Consider the following 22181-nt stretch of genomic DNA (forward strand, 5'->3'; position numbering starts at 1 on the left):
GGATTTATATTTTATTTTAATTTTAGCAGCAAGAAATCACTTAAATTTCTGCTTTAGATGACTGAGTTGTAGTAGTCTTATAATGGTAATGCCTTTAAAGATTCTTATAAAAGATGTAGGGGAAATGTTACAGAAAATATAGATTGGGTATAGTGGGACCAGCTCAAGGTTTTTCCAATAGTCTGGATGAGAAGAATTAAGGCTTGAATTAAAGCAGTTTCAATGGAAGTAGAAAGGAGGAACTAGATGGGAGAAAGAAACATTAAGGAGATAACAAATAATTGGCCTTTGTATCTAAGTAAATATGTGAGAAGAGAGAGAAGAATCAAAGAAGATTTCAGACGTGGGAGACTTGGAAAACAATAATGGCAATAATAGAAATAGAGATATTGCTAAGTGGCCAGGTCAGAGAGCTAGGATATATGTTCATTTTCAGATATATTCATTTGAAGGTGCTGGTGAAAATTTTTTATTAATTTAATTTATTTTTATTTTTTTAGAAAAATTTTCCATGGTTCCATGATTCATGTTCTTACTTTCCCCTTCACCCCCCACCATAGCCAATGCGCATTTCCCACTGGTTTCTTCATGTGTTATCTATCAAGACTTATTTCCATATTGTTGATAGTTGCATTGGTGTGGTCATTTAGAGTCTACATCCCCAATCATGTCCGCCTCAACCCATGTGTTCAAGTGGTTGTTTTTCTTCTGTGTTTCCACTTCTGTAGTTTTTCCTCTGAATGTGGGTAGCGTTCTTTTCCATAAATCCCTCCAAATTGTCCTGGGTCATTGCATTGCTGCTAGTACAGAAGTCTGTTACATTCTATTTTACCACAGTGTATCCGTCTCTGTGTACAATGTTCTTCTGGCTCTGCTCCTTTTGCTCTGCATCAATTCCTGGAGGTCTTTCCAGTTCACATGGAATTCCTCCAGTTTATTATTCCTTTGAGCACAGTAGTATTCCATCACCAGGTGCTGGTGAAATTTCACATGAAACAATTGGAACTGTAGTATAATAGCTTGAGAAAGACTTTTGGAGATAGAAATATCAAACCAGGAGTTATCTACATAATAGTGATAATTGATGTCATGAGAATAGATGAAATCACCAAGGGAGATAATGAGCATAAAGAAAGTAAAGAAGAAATCCTTAGGAAATAACCTTGGGGAATATTCATTTCAGGATAAAATTATGAGTTTTTGGAACTTAGCAAGGTTTTAGAAGAATGAAAGAATGAGTTACATTTAGCTCTGTTAGAAATCAATAGCACTATTTCCCATACTCTGATGTAGTCATTGACATTCATTTGATTCCTGTCAGGAAGGACCTTAGTAGTATAGCTTCAAGAGGCCCTCTGATGTGGAAAAGAAAACCTAACAAAATTGATTGCAACCTAATAATTCGACTACTCCCACTCTTAGGCTAACTCATGGCAAACAAGGGTCAATTTAAATTTTTATTGCAATGTATTTGACATTCTGACCACTATACATTAAAAATTATGAGAAACTGGAAATGAGAGATATCCCAAGATGTTTTACTTCTTCAATGCTTCCTATTCCATTTACTTCCCTTTGATATAGGCACTCTACTTCTATTTCCCCCACCTCATCAGTCCCTCAACTACCTATGCTGTTTGTCTAGTTGACACCTAGAAACATCCAGTGTCCACCACTTTGGGAAAGAGACAGCGATATGAAAAGTTTCTTTTTTAGATAACTTGCTAAAAATATCTGAATTATATATGTCACACTTTTCAGAGAATAGAATGATATAACCTCAGAGTTTAAAGGGAAACCAGAAGTCATCTAATATGTCTCATATATGAACATTCTTGGCATGTGATCATATAACATTCTCTTTAAAAAATCTAATGAGAATAAATCCAGTATCTCTTGGTGAATCCAGGAAGATTCGGCCTAAATCAAGACAAAATCTCTCTCTCTCTCTCTCTTTCTCTCTCTCTCTCTCTCTCTCTCTCTCTCTCTCTCTGTCTCTGTCTCTTTCTCTCTGTCTCTGTCTGTCTCTCTCTCCCTGTCTCTCTGTCTCTTTCTCTCTATCTCTATCTCTCTGTCTCTCTGTCTCTATTTCTGTCTCTCTCTGTCTGTCTGTATCTCTCTCTCTCTCTCTGTCTATCTCTCTCTTTGTCTCTGTTTCTGTCTCTGTCTCTCTGTATCTCTCTGCCTCTCTCTGTCTCTCTTTCTTTCTTCTTTTCCCTCAATTCCATCCATTTTTTCCTAGATCTGAATGTTGATGTGATACAAAAAAAATGTGACTTGTATTCCACCATTCTTCTTATATTATAAGAAAGCTATCATGTCATGCCTCCCTTGAGTCTTCACTGGGCTAAGCATTTACCTTTTCTTCTCTTAGTCTTCACATGGCATGATTAAATGTCTTTACCATCATGTTCATCTGTGAATATCTCTATTAAAATTGGTGCTCAGAACTGAACACAACATTATAGATGTGGTCTATTCAGAGGAGAGCATGACAGTTAGAATTGTCATCTTCCTCATTCTAGACACCTTGGCTTTTTAAAAAATTTATTTATTTACTTAATTAATTTAGAATATTTTTCCATGGTTACATCATTTATGTTTTTTCCCTCCCCTCCTTCTACCACCCTCCCATAGCCAATGAGCAATTCCACTAGGTTTTACATGTGCCATTGATCAAGACCTATTTCCTTATTATTAATATTTGTACTAGGGTGATCATTTAGAGTCTACATTCCCAGTTGTATCCCCATGGAATCAAAGAGTTGTTTTTCTTCTGTTTTTCTACTCCCAAAGTTCTTTCTCTGGATGTGGATCGCATTCTTTTTCATAAGTTCCTCAGAATTGTCCTGGATCATTGTATTGCTGCTAGTAGAGAAGTCCATTACATTCGATTGTGCCACAGTGTATCAGTCTCTGTGTATAAGGTTCTCCTGGTTCTGCTCCTTTCACTCTGCATCAATTCCTGGAGGTTGTTCCAATTCACATGGAATTACTCCAGTTCATTATTCCTTTTAGCACAATAGTATTCCACCACCAACAAGATACCACAACTTGTTCAACCATTCCCCGATTGAAGGGTATCACCCCATTTTCCAATTTTTGCTACCACAAAGAGCATGGCTATAAATATTTTTGCACAAGTCTTTTCCCTTATGATCTCTTTGGGGTATAAACCCAGCAGTGGTATGGCTGTATCAAAAGGCAGGCATTGTTTTAAAGCCTTTTGGGCATAGTTACAAATTGTCTTCCAGAATGGTTGATCAATTCACAACTCCACCAGCAATGTATTAATGTCCCAATTTTGCCACATCCCCTCCAACACTTATTACTTTCCTTTGCTATCATATTAGCCAATCTTCTAGGTGTGAGGTGGTACCTCAGAATTGTTTTGATTTGCATTTCTCTAATTACAAGAGATTTAGGACACTTTTTCATACGCTGATTGATAGTTTTGATTTCTTTATCTGAACATTGCCTATTCATGTCCCTTGCCTATTTGTCAATTGGGGAATGGCTTGAATTCTTGTGCAATTGATTTAACTTCTTATAAATTTGAATAATTAGACCTTTGCCAGAAGTTTTTGTTATAAAGACTTTTTTCCAATTTGTTGCTTCCCTTCTAATTTTGGTAGCATTGGTTTTGCCTGTACAAAACTTTTTTAATTTAATGTAACCAAAATGATTCATTTTACATTTTGCAATATTCTCTATCTCTTTCTTGGTCTTAAAATCTTTCCTTTCCCATAGAACCAAAAGGTATACTATTCCATGTTCACCTAATTTACTTATAGTTTTCTTCTTTATATTTAAGTCATTCAGCCATTCTCAATTTATCTTGGTGTAGTGTATGAGATGTTGATCTAAACCTAGTTTCTCCCATACTGTTTTCCAATTTTCCCAGCAGTTTTTGTCAAATAGTGGGTTTTTGTCCCCAAAGCTGGGATCTTTGGGTTTATTGTATACTGTCTTACTTAGGTCATTTACCCCAAACTTATTCCACTAATCCTCCCTTCTGTCTCTTAGCCAGTACGACATTGTTTTGATGACTACTGCTTTAAGATCTGGTACTGCGAGGCCTGTAAAAATGAAATTTGGGAGATGCCATTTTTAAGTATATATATGTATTTTCTATGGACACGTGGAAATTATCAAACTACATTTCCCGTGGTCCAACGGGTTTCTGGTTCTGGTTCTTTGGGCATGGGGACACCTACATCTCCATGCAGAGAACAGTTAAAATCTCCTGGGTTAGGGGGGAGTGGCCCTCTTGGCCAGAAGACTCAGGAAGAGACGGGAGGTAACAATAATGGCTGGGGCTGCAGTTTTGAATTCTTACAAGCGCGTGGTCTAATGACTTTATCTATCAGCATGGCTTTAATTAAAATACTAATTTATATTATTATATCAGCCTTTATCATTTTTTACCTTTATAGGCCCCCATTCTTCACATTTTTTTTATTATTTCCCTTGATTTTCTTGATCTTTTGTTCTTCCAAATGAACTTTATTATAATTTTTTCTAGTTCTATAAAAAAGTTTTTTCGTAGTTTGATAGGTATGGCACTAAATAAGTAAATTAATTTGGATAGGATTGTCATTTTTATTATGTTAGTTTGTCCTACCAATGAACAATTAAAGTTTTTCCAACTGTTTAGATCGAGTTTTAATTGTGTGGAAAGCATTTTGTAGTTGTGTTCATATAATTCCTGTGTTTGTCTTGGCAAATAGATTCCTAAATATTTTATATTGTCTAGGGTGATTTTTAAATGGAATTTATCTTTCTAACTCTTGCTACTGAGATGTGTTGGAAATATATATATATATATAGAAATGCTGATGAATTATGTGGGTTTATTTTGTATCCTGCAACTTTGCTAAAGTTGTTGATTATTTCCACTAGCTTTTTAGTAAATTCTCTAGGATTCTTTAAGTTGACCATCATATCATCTGCAAAGAGTAATAGTTTAGTTTCCTTATTGCCTATTTTAATACCTTCAATTTCTTTTTCTTCTGTAATTGCTACTGCTAGTGTTTCTAGTACAATGTTAAATAATAGAGGTGATAATGGGTATCCTTGCTTCACTCCTGATCTTATTGGGAAGGCTTCTAATTTATCCCCATTGCAGATGATGCTTCCTGATGGTTTTAAATATATACTCTTCATTATTTTTAGAAAAGTCCCATCTATTCCTATACTTTCTAGTGTTTTCAAAAGAAATGAGTGTTCTATTTTGTCAAAGGCTTTTTCTGCATCTATTGAGATAATAATGTTATTTCTCTTAGTTTGCTTGTTGATATGGTCAATCATGTGGATGGTTTTCCTAATATTAAACCATCCTTTCATTCCTGGTATAATCCCACCTGATCATAATGAATAACCCTTGTGATAACTTGCTGGAGTCTTTTTGCTAGTATTCTATTTAAGATTTTTGCATCTATGTTCAGGAAGGAGATTGGTCTATAGTTTTCTTTCTCTGTTTTTGGTCTGTTGGGCTTTGGAATCAGTACCATATTTGTGTTATAAAAGGAATTTGATAAAACTCCTTCTTTGCTTATTTTGCCAATTAGTTTGTATAGTATTGAGATTAGTTGTCCTTTAAATGTTTGATAGAATTCACTTGTGAATCCATCTGGCCTTGGAGATTTTTTCCTTAGGGAGTTCTTTGTTCTGATATGGTATTATTTAAGCATTCTATTTCTTCTTCTGTTAATCTAGGCAATTTATATATTGGTAAATATTCATCCATATCACCTAAATTGCTATATTTTTTGCCACATAACTGGGCAAAATAGTTCTTAATAATTACCTTAATTTTTTCTTCATTAGAGGGTGAGGTTGCCCTTTTCATCTTTGATACTGTTAATTTGATTTTCTTCTTTCCTTTTTTATTAGATTAAATAGTACTTTATTTTATTTGTTTTTTCAAAGTACTAGCTTCTAGTCTTATTAATTCAATAGTTCTTTCAATTTTACTTTTATTAATTTCTCCTTTAATTTTTAGGATTTCTAATTTAGTTTTTAATCTGGAAGTTATAAATTTGTTTTCTTTCTAGTTTTTTAAATTTGAATGCCCAATTTATTGACCTCTTTCCTCTCTGATTTGTTAATATATACACTCATGGATATAAATTTTCCACTGAGTACTGTTTTGGTTGCACCCCATAGATTTTGATATGATGTCTCCTCATTGTCATTCTCTTCAATGAAATTATTAATTTTTTCTATGATTTGTTCTTTAACCAACAAGTTTTTGGGAATCATATTATTTAATTTCCAATTAGTTTTTGATTTGCCTCTTCATGTACCCTTATTAATTATTATTATTATTATTGCATTATGATCTGAAAATTTTGCATTTATTATTTCTGCTTTTTTGCATTCATTTGCCATTTTTTATGCCCTAGTACATGGTCAATCTTTGTGAATGTACCATGTGCTGCTGAAAAGAAGGTGTATTCCTTTCTATCCCTATTTAGTTTTCTCCATATATCTAGTAACTCTAATTTTCCTAAGATTTCATTCACATCTCTTAACTCTTTCTTATTTATTTTTTGCTTTGATTTATCTAGAACTGATAGAAGAAGGTTCAGGTTTCCCACTATATTATAGTTTTACTATCTATTTCCTTCTTAAGCTCCAAAGTTTCTCCTTAAAAAATTTGAATGCTATTCCATTTGGCACATACATGTTGAGTACTGATATTTCCTCATAATCTATATTGCCTTTTATCAGGATGTAATTACCTTCCCTATCTCTTTTAATCAGATTTATTTTTACTTAGGTTTTGTCAGATATCATGATTGAGACTCCTGACTTCTTTTTCTCAGTTGATGCCCAATAGATTTTGCTCTAGTCTTTTACCTTTAACCTGTGTATGTATACCTGCCTCATGTGTGTTTCTTGTAGACAGTAGATGGTAGGATTTTGGTTTCTAATCCATTCTGCTATTTGCTTCCATTTTATGGGTGAGTTCATCCCATTCACATTCAGAGTTATGATTACCTCCTGTGTATTTCCCATCATATTGATTTTTTTCTCCTAGTCTTGCCCTTTCTTCTTTCACTATATCCTTCTACCTGTCTTTTGCTTTTAATCAGTCCCCCTAATTCCCACTCTTATTTTATTTCCCTTTTTACCCCTCCCTTCTTATTCTCCTCTTATTTTTATTTAGGGTATATTAAATTCTCTCCCCTCCTCTCTTTCCCTCCATTTTAGTACTCCCTGCTCCATTCCCTCCCTTGGCTTTTCCCTCTCAACTGCCCTGTAGGGTAAGATAGAATTCAATACCCCAATGGGTCTAGATGGTCTTCCCCCTCAGAATTAATTCCACTGAGAGTAAGGTTTAAGTATTACCTATTAGGACTCTCTTCCTCTCCTTCTTATAATATTCTTCCCCTCTCCCTCCCATGCACCTATTTATGTGGTATAAATTATCCTATTTTTTTATTCCTTAAAATTTCTCTTGGTACCATCTTCTATTCCACCCCATTTTTTTTTACATATCATCTTAAACCACTTAGTACCCCAACCTCTGTCTATGAATAATTCTTCTAACTACTATGATAGTGAATATAGTTTTTGAAAGTTACAAATATTATTTTTCCATATAGGAATATATACAATTAGACCTTACTGGAGCCCTTAAAATTTTTTTCACTCTTTGTCTTGTTTACCCTTTCATGTTTCTCTTGATTTTTGTATTTGGACATCAAATTTTCCATTTAATTCTGGTCTTTTCTTTACTAATACTTGGAAAGCTTCTATTTTTGTTAAATGCTCATACGTCCCCCTGGAAGTATGTAGTCAGTTTTGATGGGTAGATGATCCTTGGTTGTAGACCCAATTCTCTTGCCTTTCTGAATATCATATTCCAAACCTTGAGGTCCTTTAGTGTGGAGGCTGCCAGATCCTGTGTAATCCTGATTGGGGCTCATTAATATCTGAATTGTCTCTTTCTGGCTTCTTGCAATATTTTCTCCTTAATTTGGAAGCTCTTGAATTTGGCAATTATATTCCTGGGGTTGTCTTTTGAGGATTTAATGTAGACAGTGATCCATGGCCTCTTTCAATGTCTATTTTGCCCTCTTGTTCAAGAACATCAGGGCAGTTTTCTTGGATAATTTCTTGTAGTATGATGTCAAGATTCCTGTTTTTTTCTGAGTTTTCAGGTAGACCAATAATTCTCAAATTGTCTCTTCCTGACCAGTTTTCTTGGTCAGTCATTTTCTCAGTGAGATATTTCATGTTTCCTTCTTATTTTGTCAGTCTTTTGACTTTGCTTTATTAATTTTTGCTGTCTTGTAAGATCCCAATTCTAGTCTTTAAAAACTGGTTTTTAGCTATGATCTTTTGATTTTCCTTTTCCGGTTTGGTCTATCCTGCTTTTCATGGTTCCCAGCAGGTCAATTCTGGTCTCCAATTTGCTCATCATTTCATTTGATTTGGGGGCTTTTTTTCCCCAAGTGGGAGTTTCTGTCTTTTAAACTGTTACTTTCTTTTTGAACTATTTCCCACTTTTTTTATTTTTTTGGCCAACTTTCTTCTATCTTTCTTACTTGATTCTTAAATTCCAATTTGAGTTCCTAGAGTGCTTGTGACCAATTTCCATTTTTGTGGGAAAGTTTGGATGTGTCTGCTTGTTTGTTGACCTCTGCTGTTGCCTCTATAGTTTGCTGTTTTTCTCCATAGAAGTTATCTAGGGTCAAAGTCTTCTTATTTTTTTGGTAGTTGTAGATTATAGTTCTTGGGTGTTGGTGGCCATTTCTGTGTTAGTTTTTCCTTCCCTTTGGAAAAGGGAATTCTTTGTTCTCTTTGAGTTCACACTTATGAAAGGGAATCCCTTATTCTTTTTGTCTAGTTGGAGCTAATACTTTAGTTGACACTAACTTAAGCAAGAGCTTGAAATAGGAAGAGGAACTAGCAAACAATTTAGTGAATTCACTTCGTACTTAGTGTTAGGTGTGAAGCCAGCAAGATACTTGGAAAGCTCTATCTTTTTTTAACTCAAACAATCAGAAACTTGTCATTTCTTTTAAGTGTTCATACCCTCAGAAACTGTGAACCCTTTCAATGAGTATTCACCCCTCCAGAAGGTGTGAACTGCTTCCCACAAACATTGCCCCCTGGGCAGTGGTATACTATTTGGAAGGTGTGATTGACCCCTGTGAAGAGGAGAGGAGATAAGAAGCCACTATAAAAGGTCATGAATTTCTGAGGTTAGGGTATGTACTCCAAGAAGAGAATAGACTCCAAGAAGGAAGTTGGTTTGAGAAGAAGGTCAGCTTAAAGAAGAAAGTAGGCCTCAGGAGTCACCTTGAGCTTAAGTCATTGTCTTGACCTGCCTCTTGGAGGGAACTTGAGTGACTGAATAGATGGCTTTCCCTTCCTGTCTTCTGGAGAGAGTTTAATTCTTTTTGAAGGTTAACAAGTCCTGGCTGAGCCAAGCACTGGAACAATATTTAGTTAGATAGGTTAATGTCTTCTCTACCCTTTTGTATTCCTTTTCTTTCACTCTTTCCACCTCCTTTGTAAATAAAAGATTTATAATTTTCATATATATTTAGCCAAACCATTAATTTTAACACAAACCTTCCTAGCCAGAAGTCTGAGTGAGGAGGACAGGCTCTCTGTGTATTGAGCTTCAGAGTGGTTTTTGCCCTTAGGCTATTTTTCAATCTCTCCCATGTCTGCTGTGGGGAGCCCCTCTCTGCCCTTTCTCTGGGCCTAAGCTTCGTGTTCCTTAGCCTCCTGGGGTCCCAATTCTCATTGCCTCTGGGATAAGCCTGTGGTGTTCTCAGCCAGCCCCATCCCCAGAATATAAAAATTGTTCCACACTTGCTTTGATTCTGGTGCAGTAGGTGGAGTGGGGGAGGGGTGATCAGCTCATGATTTTTTTTACCCCCTTATATTGTGGAAATGCCCAAACCCTGCCTATCTTCTATGCTGCACCCTAGGGTAGAGCCCCCTATGCTCATCTGATTTTAATTTTTATCCTTTTGAGGTGCTTTATATTGGTCAGTGGTAAGGAGAAGAAGACCCTTGCTTCTTCTCTGTGGCCATCTTAGCCCAGAAGTCCCACTGTGGCTTTCTTTCTTTCTTTTTTTTCCACCATGGCTTTCTTAATGTAGCTGAGGACAACATTTTCACATTTTGGTTTCCCCAGCTGTTGACTCATATAATTCACTAAATTCCCAGTTTACTTTATCACTATTATCTATCTATGCTTCCTGCATCTTATAATTGTGAGGTTGATTTTTCTAACCCAGGGGTAAGAGTTTACTTATCACTGATGGATCTGATTTGATTTATTTTGGCCTGTAATTCTAATCCTTCCCCTTGTTTACCTTTGGCTAGTTACTTGAGGGTTACAATCTTATCTCATAAACTAGCTAATTGGAACATACAATTTATAAAAACAATTATATTAATTATTCAATTGGGGTTTAATCAATCAACACAAAGACTATTTCAGTCCAATCTATCTGCATATCCTATAATTTTTTAAGCAATGGCAACAAAGGATGTTTCAGTCCTATCTATCTGAAATGGGGCTTAGGTTGAGAACATGAAACTTAACTTGTTTTGATGGAAAGGCTCCCTGACTCCATCTTAGTGATTCATTGAGAGGAGTCCACTATCTTTCTGAACTTTATCTCTCACACCTGACTTCCAGAAAGAGCTAGCAGAAGTCTTATAAGATATGGGCTCAAGTGTTAGCACGTCTCTTTTGGGCTCAAGCATCATCCTGAATGAAGGTTTTCCTCCATCTTCCCAGAAGTCTCTGATCTTATCTTTCCCATGCCACTGCTCATAAATGCCAGCACAAAGGCAAGGAGTAGGGGGATGATGTGTTATGGCTGAGAAACAACAGGGACATTTATATATATCTAGTTCATAGATTCTGGGGAGTGGAGTAGCCTGTAAGAACACTGGAAAGACAGTAAGAGATCAGTTTGTGAAGGACTTTAAATGCCAAAGTCCTTTATTTTGGATTGTAAATATAGTAGGAAGCCACTGGAACATTTTGAGAATGAGGACAACATGGTCAGAAAAGGCTATTGCAAAGATCAAATGAAATAAATGTGAAAATGTTTTGAAAAAATGGCAATTTATTAATGTAAGACATGACAACCTATATATACATAAAATGTTAGAACTAGAAGGATCATAGAGTCACAGACTTAGAACTGAGAAGTATTTGATGACATGTAATCCTTTTACAAATGACGAAACTGGGGTCCAGAGAAAGTAAAGTAGGATAGTGGTTAGAACATTATGTTTGTAGTGAGGAAGGCCCAAGTTGAAATCTTGCCTCAGATATTTACTAGCTTCTTGACCCTGGGCAAGTCACTTAACTTTCGTTTGACCCATTTTCCTCATCTGTAAAATAGAAATATCAATAACATCTATATCCCAGGGTTGTTGTAAAGCTCTTAACAGAGTGTCTGACACATAGCAGGAGCTATACAAATGTTAATTGTTGATGTTACTCTTTGGTTACAAAGCTAGAAAATGGTAAAGATAAGATTTTAATCTAAGCACTTTGATTCCAAATCTGGCTCTTTTAAGTATACTACGAATTTTAGGACCACTTACACCAAATTCTTAATGCTAGAGATGAAACTGAGGAACAGTGAGAGTAACTTACCAGTTCCCAAGGTCAGACAATTAGGCAATAACACAGCTGAGACTAAAACCTCAAATCTCTTTTGATGACCAGTCTAATACTCTGTCCGTTAAATAGTATTATCCAAATGATGGCATTTCCTGATGTGTTTTAAAAGAATCTTGCTTAATTAAAATTGTTGAATTTTTCCAATGATTAAGAATGTCTTTTAGTACTAACTAGCCTTTTTAAGGCATCTTTAATCTCTTTGTTCCTCAGGCTATAGATCATGGGATTCAACATTGGGATCACCACAATATAGAAGATGGACACCACTTTGTTCTGATCTGTGGAATAGCTGGATGTAGGCATCACATAAATGAATATAATGGTTCCATAGAAAAGAGTGACTGCAGTGAGGTGAGAGGTACAAGTGGAGAAGGCTTTGTGTTTTCCTTCTGTCGAGTTCATATTGAGAATGGTGAAGAAGATGTACAGATAGGAGATGGCAATGGTTACAAGAGCTATAGCTATTATTATTGCAGAGTAGATAGCAGGAAGTATTTCTGCTATAAAGGCATGATGACAGGAAAGCTTGACCAAAGGAGAGAAGTCACAGAAAAAGTGATTGATGACATTAGGGCCACAAAAGAATAAATTCAATAAGCATCCTGTATAAGTTACCCCATTCAAACAGCCACCAACATAGGAAGTCATGATTAAGAGAGAGCAGACCTGATCAGACATCTTCACAGAGTAAAGCAATGGGTTACAAATGGCCATGTAGCGGTCATAAGCCATGAATGTAAGTAAGAAAGACTCTGTGGCCCCAAAGGTGACCAGGGAACATAATTGGGTTACACAACCAGGATAAGTAATGATGTTTTTCTCCACCATAAAATTCACTAGCAAGTTAGGTGTAACAGATGTGGAATACCCAACATCAACAAAAGCCAAATGACTCAGAAAGAGGTACATGGGGGTGTGAAGCTGGGGACTCAACCTGATTAGAATGATTGTACAGAAATTTCCCATGACAGTGAATAAATATATCCCCACAAATAACACAAAGAGAATGATGGAAAGAAAGGGATCATCCGTTAATCCCAGAATAAGGAAGTCGACCACTGCAGTGTAGTTTTCCGATGGCTTAAATTCCATGTTGGATTCCTGCTATGACAAAAATGAAGATTGAAACTCAATAAAAGTTGGAGCAATTTAATACCATGTCATTTCCTTTCTTGATAGTGTTGGTCCCAGTTGAAGCATATACTGAAATGGGACTACTAGGAAACTGGTATTAAACACAAAAAACATATTTTCATATTTTCCTTCTAGCCTATATTTCCCTTTCATCTTGAGGAAAATCTAAGAAAAATGTTTTACTCATATATTACTACCTTCATCATGATCCATTCTGCTTTTTTTGGCATAGAAACCATATAGACCAGCAATGAATTATGGGGAACTGTAACAAAATCAACCAAGAAAACATGATTATTTTTTCCTTTTTGGGCTAGAGAAAGGGGAGTTTTGTGTGTGTGTGTGTCTGTGTGTGTGTGTGTATGTGTGGTGAAAAGGCACTGAGAACTTGCAGCCAAAGGATCTGATAGATGTTTATTACCTGTGTGACCTTGGATTAAGCAAATCTCAGCTTTCTCACTGATAAAATGAGGAGTTGGATTATATGACCTCCAAGTTGCCTTCCTACTCTAGTTTTATGATCTTGATTTTTTTTAAAGCAGAAGAAAACTCCTTTACTTCTTTTTAATTATTTATTTTGCTGGTCTTTTTCTCCATGTTTCTATCCTTTTCCAAATACCAACCTAGCATTTTACAGAATTTGAGAGTTAGAAGGGACCTCAGTGTCTATCTAGTCCAATTCATATATGAAAAGAATCTCTGCCATAATATGCCAAATGTTAGGTGTATTTGGTTTCAGTTTGTCTTTAATCTATGAGAAAACTTCAGAAAGTTAAACACAGAGGTATGGTTCTATAGCAAGTGTTTAGAGAACCTGTGTTCAAATCCCACCTGCCACTAGTGCTTATGTGCCCTAGGACAATTTGGTTAATTTCTAAATTATATCCTCAGTCTTCAACTATAAATTAACTACATTAAACTAGATGACGTCAGTGGTTTCTTCTCTCTCTACTTCTATGATCCCATGGCTGGGAATTCAGTTTGCTTGTTCTTTGCCCTACCCTTGACCATAGAAGCATATAATTTTATAGTCTGTGGGGACATCCAGCGTTATCCAGGCTCTCCTCTCACTCAATTCATTCTTCCATAGTAACCCAACAGATGGACATCCAGCCTCTCCTTATATGTCCTGTAACGGAGGGCTTGCTAATATACCAGAAAGCCAATTTTATTACTAGATACCTCCAATTACTATAAAGACATTTCCTATTTATATCCAGGAGATCTTTCCATTCTAGTACTGAGGTTCTAATTTTGTTTTTGGAAAGCATATAAAATTAATCCTATCTTCTACTATGAGTGTTCATTTATTATTTGAATATAGCTATTAGCCCCAGAAGTGCTTAAATTCTAAATCAAAGACTTGAATGTTAAAAGTTAATCCTAAATACATACACATAGTATTCTTTTATAGTGACCATTTAGAAAATCTATGGTAGATTATAAAGTGTCTCTAGGTGCGGAAGATGATGTGACTTGGGTGATCTAAACTGTCCTTTAGTAAGCAGAGGTGTCAATTTCACAGATTAATAAAACTGACCAATACCAGAGCAATACTTAGGAATACACACACAGCAAATTCAATATTGGTATCTACCCACAAATTAAATAATAACTTAAAATTAAGGTATCAGTGAACAAGGGCATCAAATTAGCTGAAGAGGAAAGGCCATCTTTTTTATTGTGGCTATTTCCTCATGCCTCCAAAATGAATAGAAAAATTGGTTATTTAACATAATCAAGACAATGTTGCTTTTCCCACCCTACCTTCAACCTAAGCTGGACAAAACAGTTATTTGACTGAATTAAACCTAAAAAAACCTACAGATCCCACTTTAGGTTCAGACTGGGATTAGTAGAATGAAATTACCTAGCTCTAAGGATCCAGTCAAAGGAAGCAATTAATTGCAGGTTTATCATTCTCTTCCCTTTTCAGAGGTTTTGGCTGTTTTCTTTCAACTCAAAATATAAACATGAAAAGATGTCATTGGGTTATACTTCTTTCTACAGGATTACTACTCTTATGTTTTTATATTGCCTTTAATTTCTGCTCTTCCATTATTTGCTTTTAGATAGGGAAAGGTAGGTATCTTCCCCCAAAAGGAAGTATGCTTTGTCTAAAGTAATAGGAGAAGAACATTGGCTTTTTCCAGTTGATCAGCCTCAATAAGAGTTTTGAGTTATGTTTGCAGCTTTGTGATATGGATCAAAGAATCATATATCTAGAATAAGGGTCCTTAGGGCAAAATCCACCAAACCCCAAGAAGCCCATGGACAGATTTCAGGGGATCCATAAACTTGGAAAAAAATTGTGTGTTTATTTGTACTAACCTCTAATTGAAATTTCAAATTTTTTTTCAATTATGATGAATGTAGGAAACAAACCTTTATTCTGAGAAGAGATAATTATATTTCATCTGTATGCAAAAGTGTCCATGATACAAAAAGGGAATGAATCCCAGCACCAGAGCACCTGTCTTAATGAATGGATTTTGAAAAATGACAAGCCTTTCATTTATGAGCTTGTAAATTATTTTACCACAATTTTGATGCAGGGCTGGCTCTCTCATCTCACACATCTAGCACATTGTTTCCTATTCTTTTCAATATTCTTGTCTGTTGTTTTAAAGCTTCAAGGGACTTCTGAGGTCACCTAGTCCAGCTATCTCATGTAACAGATGAGAAGAACAAGACCCAGAGAGGGTAAATGACTTCTGTATGGCAGCAGAATGGTAGAGGTCAGAACTGGAACCAGGTCATTGGATTCCAAACCCAAATCTTTTCACTATACCATGTTCCCAGGAAAGACAAGCTAATACTAATCCATCACACAGCAAAAAACTATTTTAAAATATTCTGCAGAACAAAGTCTTCCAAAATTAAGTATAATTTCTTACCAACTAGTAGCAATAACATGATATGATATTTATATGAACTGAACTTTATCATAATAAATTAATTTTATACATTTTATCCTTTCATACTCACAACAACCCTGTGAGGTAGGTAAGGCAAATATTAATTTTCTTACATTACAGATGAGGAAATAGAGACTTGGAAACGTCTAGTGACTTATACAAGGTGATACAACAAAGTTAAGACTTAAAACCACATCCCTTTGTCTTTTTCACATTGGGACATATACTTAAATTGTTCAATCAAATAAAAAAAATATTTTTTTTAGTTTCTACTATGTGTGAGATCCTGGGATGGGTGCCAGCAAAGTAAAGGTAAAAGGGAAAGTATCACCTGCCCTCAAAAAAGTTACATCCTGGGAGGAGGGGGGCAGTTCAACATTTACACAGATATTTAAATGCAAAATCATTTGTTAAGAGAGAGAAAACACTTGCATCTATGGGAAATGGGAAATGCCTTCTTTAGGGAAGAGCATTTAGCTATATCTTGAAAACAGCTAAGGATTCTAAGAGACTGAGATAAGGAAAGAATGTATGAGAAAAAATTGCATTCCAAAAAAGGGAGAGAGCCTACATAAAGCCACCAACTTGGAGATAGAATTCTCTGTGTTCATAATAAAATAAAACTGTTAAAAGATTTTCTATATCCCTCTTCCCTTTGATAAGTACATGTAATCAAGAATTAAATGGATCTCAACATTGGCAGAAGAAAAAGAATATTCCACCAAACCAAAACCTACCTTTTGGAATGAGAAATCATTCAAGAAAATATAGTTAATGACATATCCTATTTATGCTGGATTTTCAAGTATTTGGGGACTGATTCCCAGAAGTTCCTTGGCTCACTTCCTTGGAAATACCCATTAGTCATTAATAATGACATATACTTGTTGTATTTTGATGGGTTAATTGTGGCCCTAAGTATCATTCTTATGTCTCTGAAATTTCCCAAGGGATCAATTTATTCTGTTTGTTTCAATATAAGAAAAATAAAGCTCTCCCCTGACCTTTGCTATTCAACTTAGAGATCTATATCTACTCATTGTGACTGCACTGATACAGGCAAAGTGGAGGCTGCAGAAATTGTAATATTAGAGCAAAATCTTAAAGGTTTATTTTAACCTGAATTATTCAGTTCCACTAAATTCATTAATCAAATTCACTGGAAATTTTGTCATCTGCCAGATCACTTTGCCACCCACTCAATAGCAAATATTTTAAAAATATTGATGTTCTCAGTCAACATGAATCTTTATCTCCAGACACCTTGTAGATTTGGAGTAGCAGAGTGACGTGACATGACTTACAAGTAAACATAATGAAAATTATTCTAGCAGTTGGTTGAATGATTGATTAGTGGCAGGAGAGAATGACTAGGAAGTCCTTTCAGTAGGCTATGAGAATACACCAGGCAGGCAGCAACTGAGGTCTTAAGTAGGTTGGTATCAATAGGAGTAAGGCAGCAGTGGGAAAATTGGAGTGGACAGGATTGCTGAAGGGCTACTGGAGAGGCATAATGGACAGGATTTAACTACTGAATAGATTCAAATGACGGAGAAGAGAATAGAAGGGCAACATCAAAATTCTGAACAGAGAAGTAGAAATAATGACTTTGGTACAAAAATGAGGGGCTTGATTTTATATAAATTGGTTTTAAGGTCTCAAGTGGTCATCCAGGTGGAAATGTCATGTGGGTTGTTTTGAGTTCAAAGGAGAAGTCAGCTTTGAAAACACATGCATATATTAAGTATATATATATGCATACATATATACATATATAATTTACATAGAGGCTAATAGTTGAGATTGCCAAAGGAGAGAATATAGAAAGTGACAAAAGAGTGACTACACAGACATCCTAAGGCACTACTTCATTTATTCACTGAGGAATTATTAAAGAGAAACAGCAAAGCAGTCAGGAAAGGAGAACCAAAAATGTGGTGGCAAAAGTCTGGAGAGGAAAAAGCATCTAGGCAGAGGGAGAGAGTAAAGTTGTCATATGCTACAAAGCACCAATTAATGAATCAAGATTAAATGTCTTATTATCTAATTATTCTACTAGAAGTGAAGATACAAACACAAAAATGTTCTTATTAGAGGTAGACTATGAAACCATAACCCTTTATTCTTTTCATGATGGGAAGTTCACATCAATTACTTAATTCAATTTGATGGGTATTTTTTCAATTCCTCTCACATGCTAAGTGCTGGAAATACAAAGGTAAAATGAAAAATAGTACCTGCCTCTAAAGAAACTACATTGTACCATGAGAGTGGGTATGGAATACAAGATTTAAACATATATTTAAATTCAAAAGAATTTGTTAAGGAAGGGAACACTAACAACTATGAAAAATAGGAAATGCCTTCTGTCAAGTTTGGCACCTGAGCTGAAACTTGAAAGTAGCTAAAGATTTTAAGAGTCAATGATGAGGTCATGAGGACAAATTAACTTTTCTGGCTTTGTTATCTTTTGGAAGAACCAAGTACATGTATAAGTAGCTCTAAACTACATCCAAAGTAAATACCAGGTATGTTTCAGGGAGAAACACTAGTAACAGAGAATCAAGATAGGCTTAAAAAAGTTGTTTTAAAGGAGGTTTGGTCTAAGAAGCAGAAATAAAGAAGGGGGTATTCCAGGCATGGGGAATGCATTCCTGAAAAACAAAGATGACAAAAAAGAGATGTACAGAATATTCAATTTGTAAACACTCTCAACAACTAAAATACAAGAAAGGTAGATTAATAAAACAGTCAAGTTATGAAAGTATTCCTCTAGCATTTTTAAGTTATTCCTTTTGGTTTTGTTTTCAAGGAGAGATCAAATTCTTATTTCCAAATTCACATTGAACAAAGCTTTCATGCTCAATAGGACAGAGAAAGAGATGAAGAGAAATAAGTAATTAAAAAAATTCAATGAAGTTTGGATGGACAGAGAAAGAGGAATGAGGAAGATAATATGATAAAAGACTAGAATCAAAGTATTCTCAGCAAAAATAATAATATTAAAAATTATTTAAAAGAAACAGAGGAAAACAGAAAAATCTTAATCTTAAATATGAATAGATTAAACAATCCAATCAAACAAAAGAGTGGCAAAATGGATAAGATAATTAAACCCGTAGGGTGAAGTCAAGATGATGGAATAAGACAGGAACTCCCTGACTGCTCCCAAATTCAACTTCAAACAATTATTTAAAAATGCCCCCAAATGAGTTCTGGAGTAGCTGAACCAACAAAAGTTTGGGGTGAAACAATTTTCCAGACCAAGATAACTTAGAAGGTCACCAGGAAAAGTCTGTTTTATGGGAGTAAAAGGGCAGTGCAGTTCAACTCAGTCAAAGTCTCTGGGTCTCCAGCACAAGAAGTTTAGAACAGTGCCCTCTCCAATCCTGGAATAGAGTATACAGTTAAATGTCATGGAATAAGGTAGGGAAAAATAAGAAAAAAAAGAATCTAGTCATAGAAAGATAGTACAGTGATAGGGAAGATCAAAACACAAACACAGAAAGCAACAATGTTAAACTGGCTATGTACAAAACCTCAAGGAAAAATGTAAAATGGTGACATGCCCTGAAAGAATTCCAAGCAGAGCTTAAAAAAGATTTTTAAAATCAAATAAGAAAAAATAAGGGGGAAATTGGGAAAAGAAATGAGTGTGATACAAGAGAATCATGAAAAAAAGTTAATGGCTCAGTAAAGGAAGAATAAGAAGTGGAAAAATATGTACAAAATTAAAGAAAACAATGCCTTAAAAAGAATTACCCAAATGTAAAAGGAGGAACAAAAATTTACTGAATAAAACCACTCTTTAGATAATGGAATTGGTGAAATGATAAAAGGGGTACGAAAGCTCAACAAAGAAAATAATTTCCTAAAAATTAGAATTGGGCAAACAGAAACTAATGACTTCATGAGACATCAAAAAACAATAAAACCCACTTGACCCCCATTGCCCACCCTTACCAATCTTCCACCTATGAGACAATACACCGAAGTACAAGGGTTAAAAAAAAAACTCTAAAAAAAACAACAATAAAATCAAATCAAAAGAATGGAAAAATAGAAGAAAATGTTAAATAACTCATTGGAAAAACAGTTAACTTGATTACATTAAATTAAAACAGTTTTGCACAAACAAAATCAACGCAACCAAGATTAGAAGGAAAGTAGAGAACTTAAACAAATTTTTACTGCAAGTTTCTCTGATAAAGGCCTTGTTTCTTAAATATAGAAAACAGAGTCAAAAATTTAAGAATAATAATCATTCCCCCAATGACAAATGGTCAAAGCATATGAACAGGCAGTTTCTAGATAAAGAAATCACAGTTATTTATAGTCATATGGAAAAATGCTCCAAATCACTATTTATCAGAGAAATGAAAATTAAGACAACTCTGAGGTACCATCCCATACCTATCAGGTTGTTGAAAATTCCACAAAAGGAAAATGATAAATTTCAGAGGAACTATGGTAAAATTGGCATACTAATACACTATAAGTGGAATTGTGAATGGGCACTACCTTTCTGGAGAAAAATTTGGAACTATGCCTCAAGGGCTATAAAATTTTGCATAACATTTCATCCAAAAATACCACTAGTAGGTTTTTATCCCAAAGAGATTTTTACAAAGGGGTTGCAAAGAAATGGAAATTGAAAGGATGTCCATCAATTATAGAATGAGTTATTTTTATAACTTACTTTTGTGCTATTAGAAATAACAAACAGGCTGATTTAAAAAAAATCATTGAAGGACTTAAATTAACTGATGCAAAGGAAAATGATACAAACCAGAAGATTATTGTACACAGTAACAGCAATATTGTATGATGATCAGCTGTGAATAATTTAGCTATTCTCAGCCATACAAGAATCAAAGAAAAATCCAAAGGGCTCATGATGAAAAATGCTATCCATTTCAAGAGAAAGAACTGATGGAATATGACTGCATATCAAAGCTTAGTATTTTTCATTTTATCTTTTTAATGTCTTTTCCCACAATGTGATTAATATGGAAATGGGTTTTGCATGATGGCATCTTGCATGTTTTGCATTATGTTTAAACTATATTAAATTGCATACTCTCTCAGGGATGGGAAGGAGACAAAGCAAGGTAGAAGAGAATTTGGAACTCAAAACGTTAGCAAACAAATATTAGAAATTGTTTTTACATATAATTCAGAAAAAGTATAATGTTACTGAAAAAATGAAAATTAACTCCCCAAATTTTCTATATGCAAGAAAATTTTCTGACAAATAAAGGCACAGATGGAATGGAGGAATAAATAGAATAAAAGATGCTAATTAACTGAAAATAAATTAAAGCAAAATTATAGGAGACCAGTATTATTGTAAATTGATACTAGACATAGTCAAATGGAAAGAATGATTAAGGATGGGACAGATAGGTAGTTCAGTATTGAGAGTCAGGCCTAAAGGTGGGAGGTTCTATCTTCAAATATGACCTCAGACACTTTCTAGCTGTGTAACCCTGGACAAGTCACATAAACCAATTGCCTAGCATTTGCTGCTTTTGTTTTAGAACCAATACTTAGTATTGATTCCAAGATGGAAGGTTATGATTTTATTTAAAAAAATAATTATGGATAAATTTGTTTCACAATATTTTTCCTGTAGAATTTTAATTTGAAAATCCCAGTCAAAAATATCCCTACTACCTTTTTAAAGCTTATATATTTCATTGAAATTTTCCTTGAGAAGTACAAGCACTCAAATAGATACTATACAAACAGACAAAATTTAAAATGTAAGAAAAAGGAATATAAAAAAGAAAAGCTATTTAAAATATGCGAACTCTACCTGTCTGCACAATTTTATAAACCAGCCAATTAGTGTATTGTATGTTAGAGTTAGAAGTTTTAAAGGATCATATATCCAAGAGTTAGAAAAGAACTCAGTGGTATAATGAAATGAGAATTGGCCCCAGAGTTAGGGGAACTGAATTCAAATCCTACCCTGATGCTTTATTTAATTTTATTAAATAACTACTTATTTAATAATAATAAGTATTATAGTAAATAATACATATTAAATTTATTACACTTTTATAAAGTTTATTAAAGTTTTTATAAAGTTTATTAAGCCTCTCTGGGGCTCAGTTTTTTTAATCTATGAAATGAGAATTGATTAGATGGATTCTGTTGATTTTTCAAGCTCTAAATCTCTGAATATAAGTATAGTTGACTATCTTGTTATACATGGAGAACTGAGACCCAGAGAGGTTAAGTGATTTGCCGTTATAGGAGTTTTGAACTCAGGGTTTATGATTCCAAATACATTGCTATTTTCACCACACCACAAATGTTAGAGATTATCTACATCGATGCTCCTTAATTTTAGAGGTGAAAAAGAGGCACAGGGAGAGCAACTCATTTCTCTCAAAGTCAAAGTCCATCACTGAGATTAAGACCCATAAATGTCTTCAGACTGTCAG

The 22181-nt window shown here is 34.7% G+C and overlaps 1 protein-coding gene across 1 annotated transcript; it reads right to left on the reverse strand.

The window, feature by feature from the left end:
• Positions 1-11824: 11824 nt before the first annotated feature.
• On the reverse strand, positions 11825-12769 carry LOC123251312 (olfactory receptor 508-like). Its single transcript, XM_044680547.1, has one exon. It carries the CDS (start codon positions 12767-12769, stop codon positions 11825-11827), a length of 945 nt encoding a protein of 314 aa, XP_044536482.1.
• Positions 12770-22181: the final 9412 nt, after the last annotated feature.

This window comes from Gracilinanus agilis, chromosome 6 (genome assembly GCF_016433145.1).
Source record: "Gracilinanus agilis isolate LMUSP501 chromosome 6, AgileGrace, whole genome shotgun sequence".
NCBI classification, from domain to species: Eukaryota; Metazoa; Chordata; class Mammalia; order Didelphimorphia; family Didelphidae; genus Gracilinanus; species Gracilinanus agilis.

What these genes read in the sequence shown, in the direction of transcription:
- LOC123251312 (XM_044680547.1), bottom strand. Translation starts at nt 12,769, where the DNA reads ATGGAATTTAAGCCATCGGAAAACTACACTGCAGTGGTCGACTTCCTT.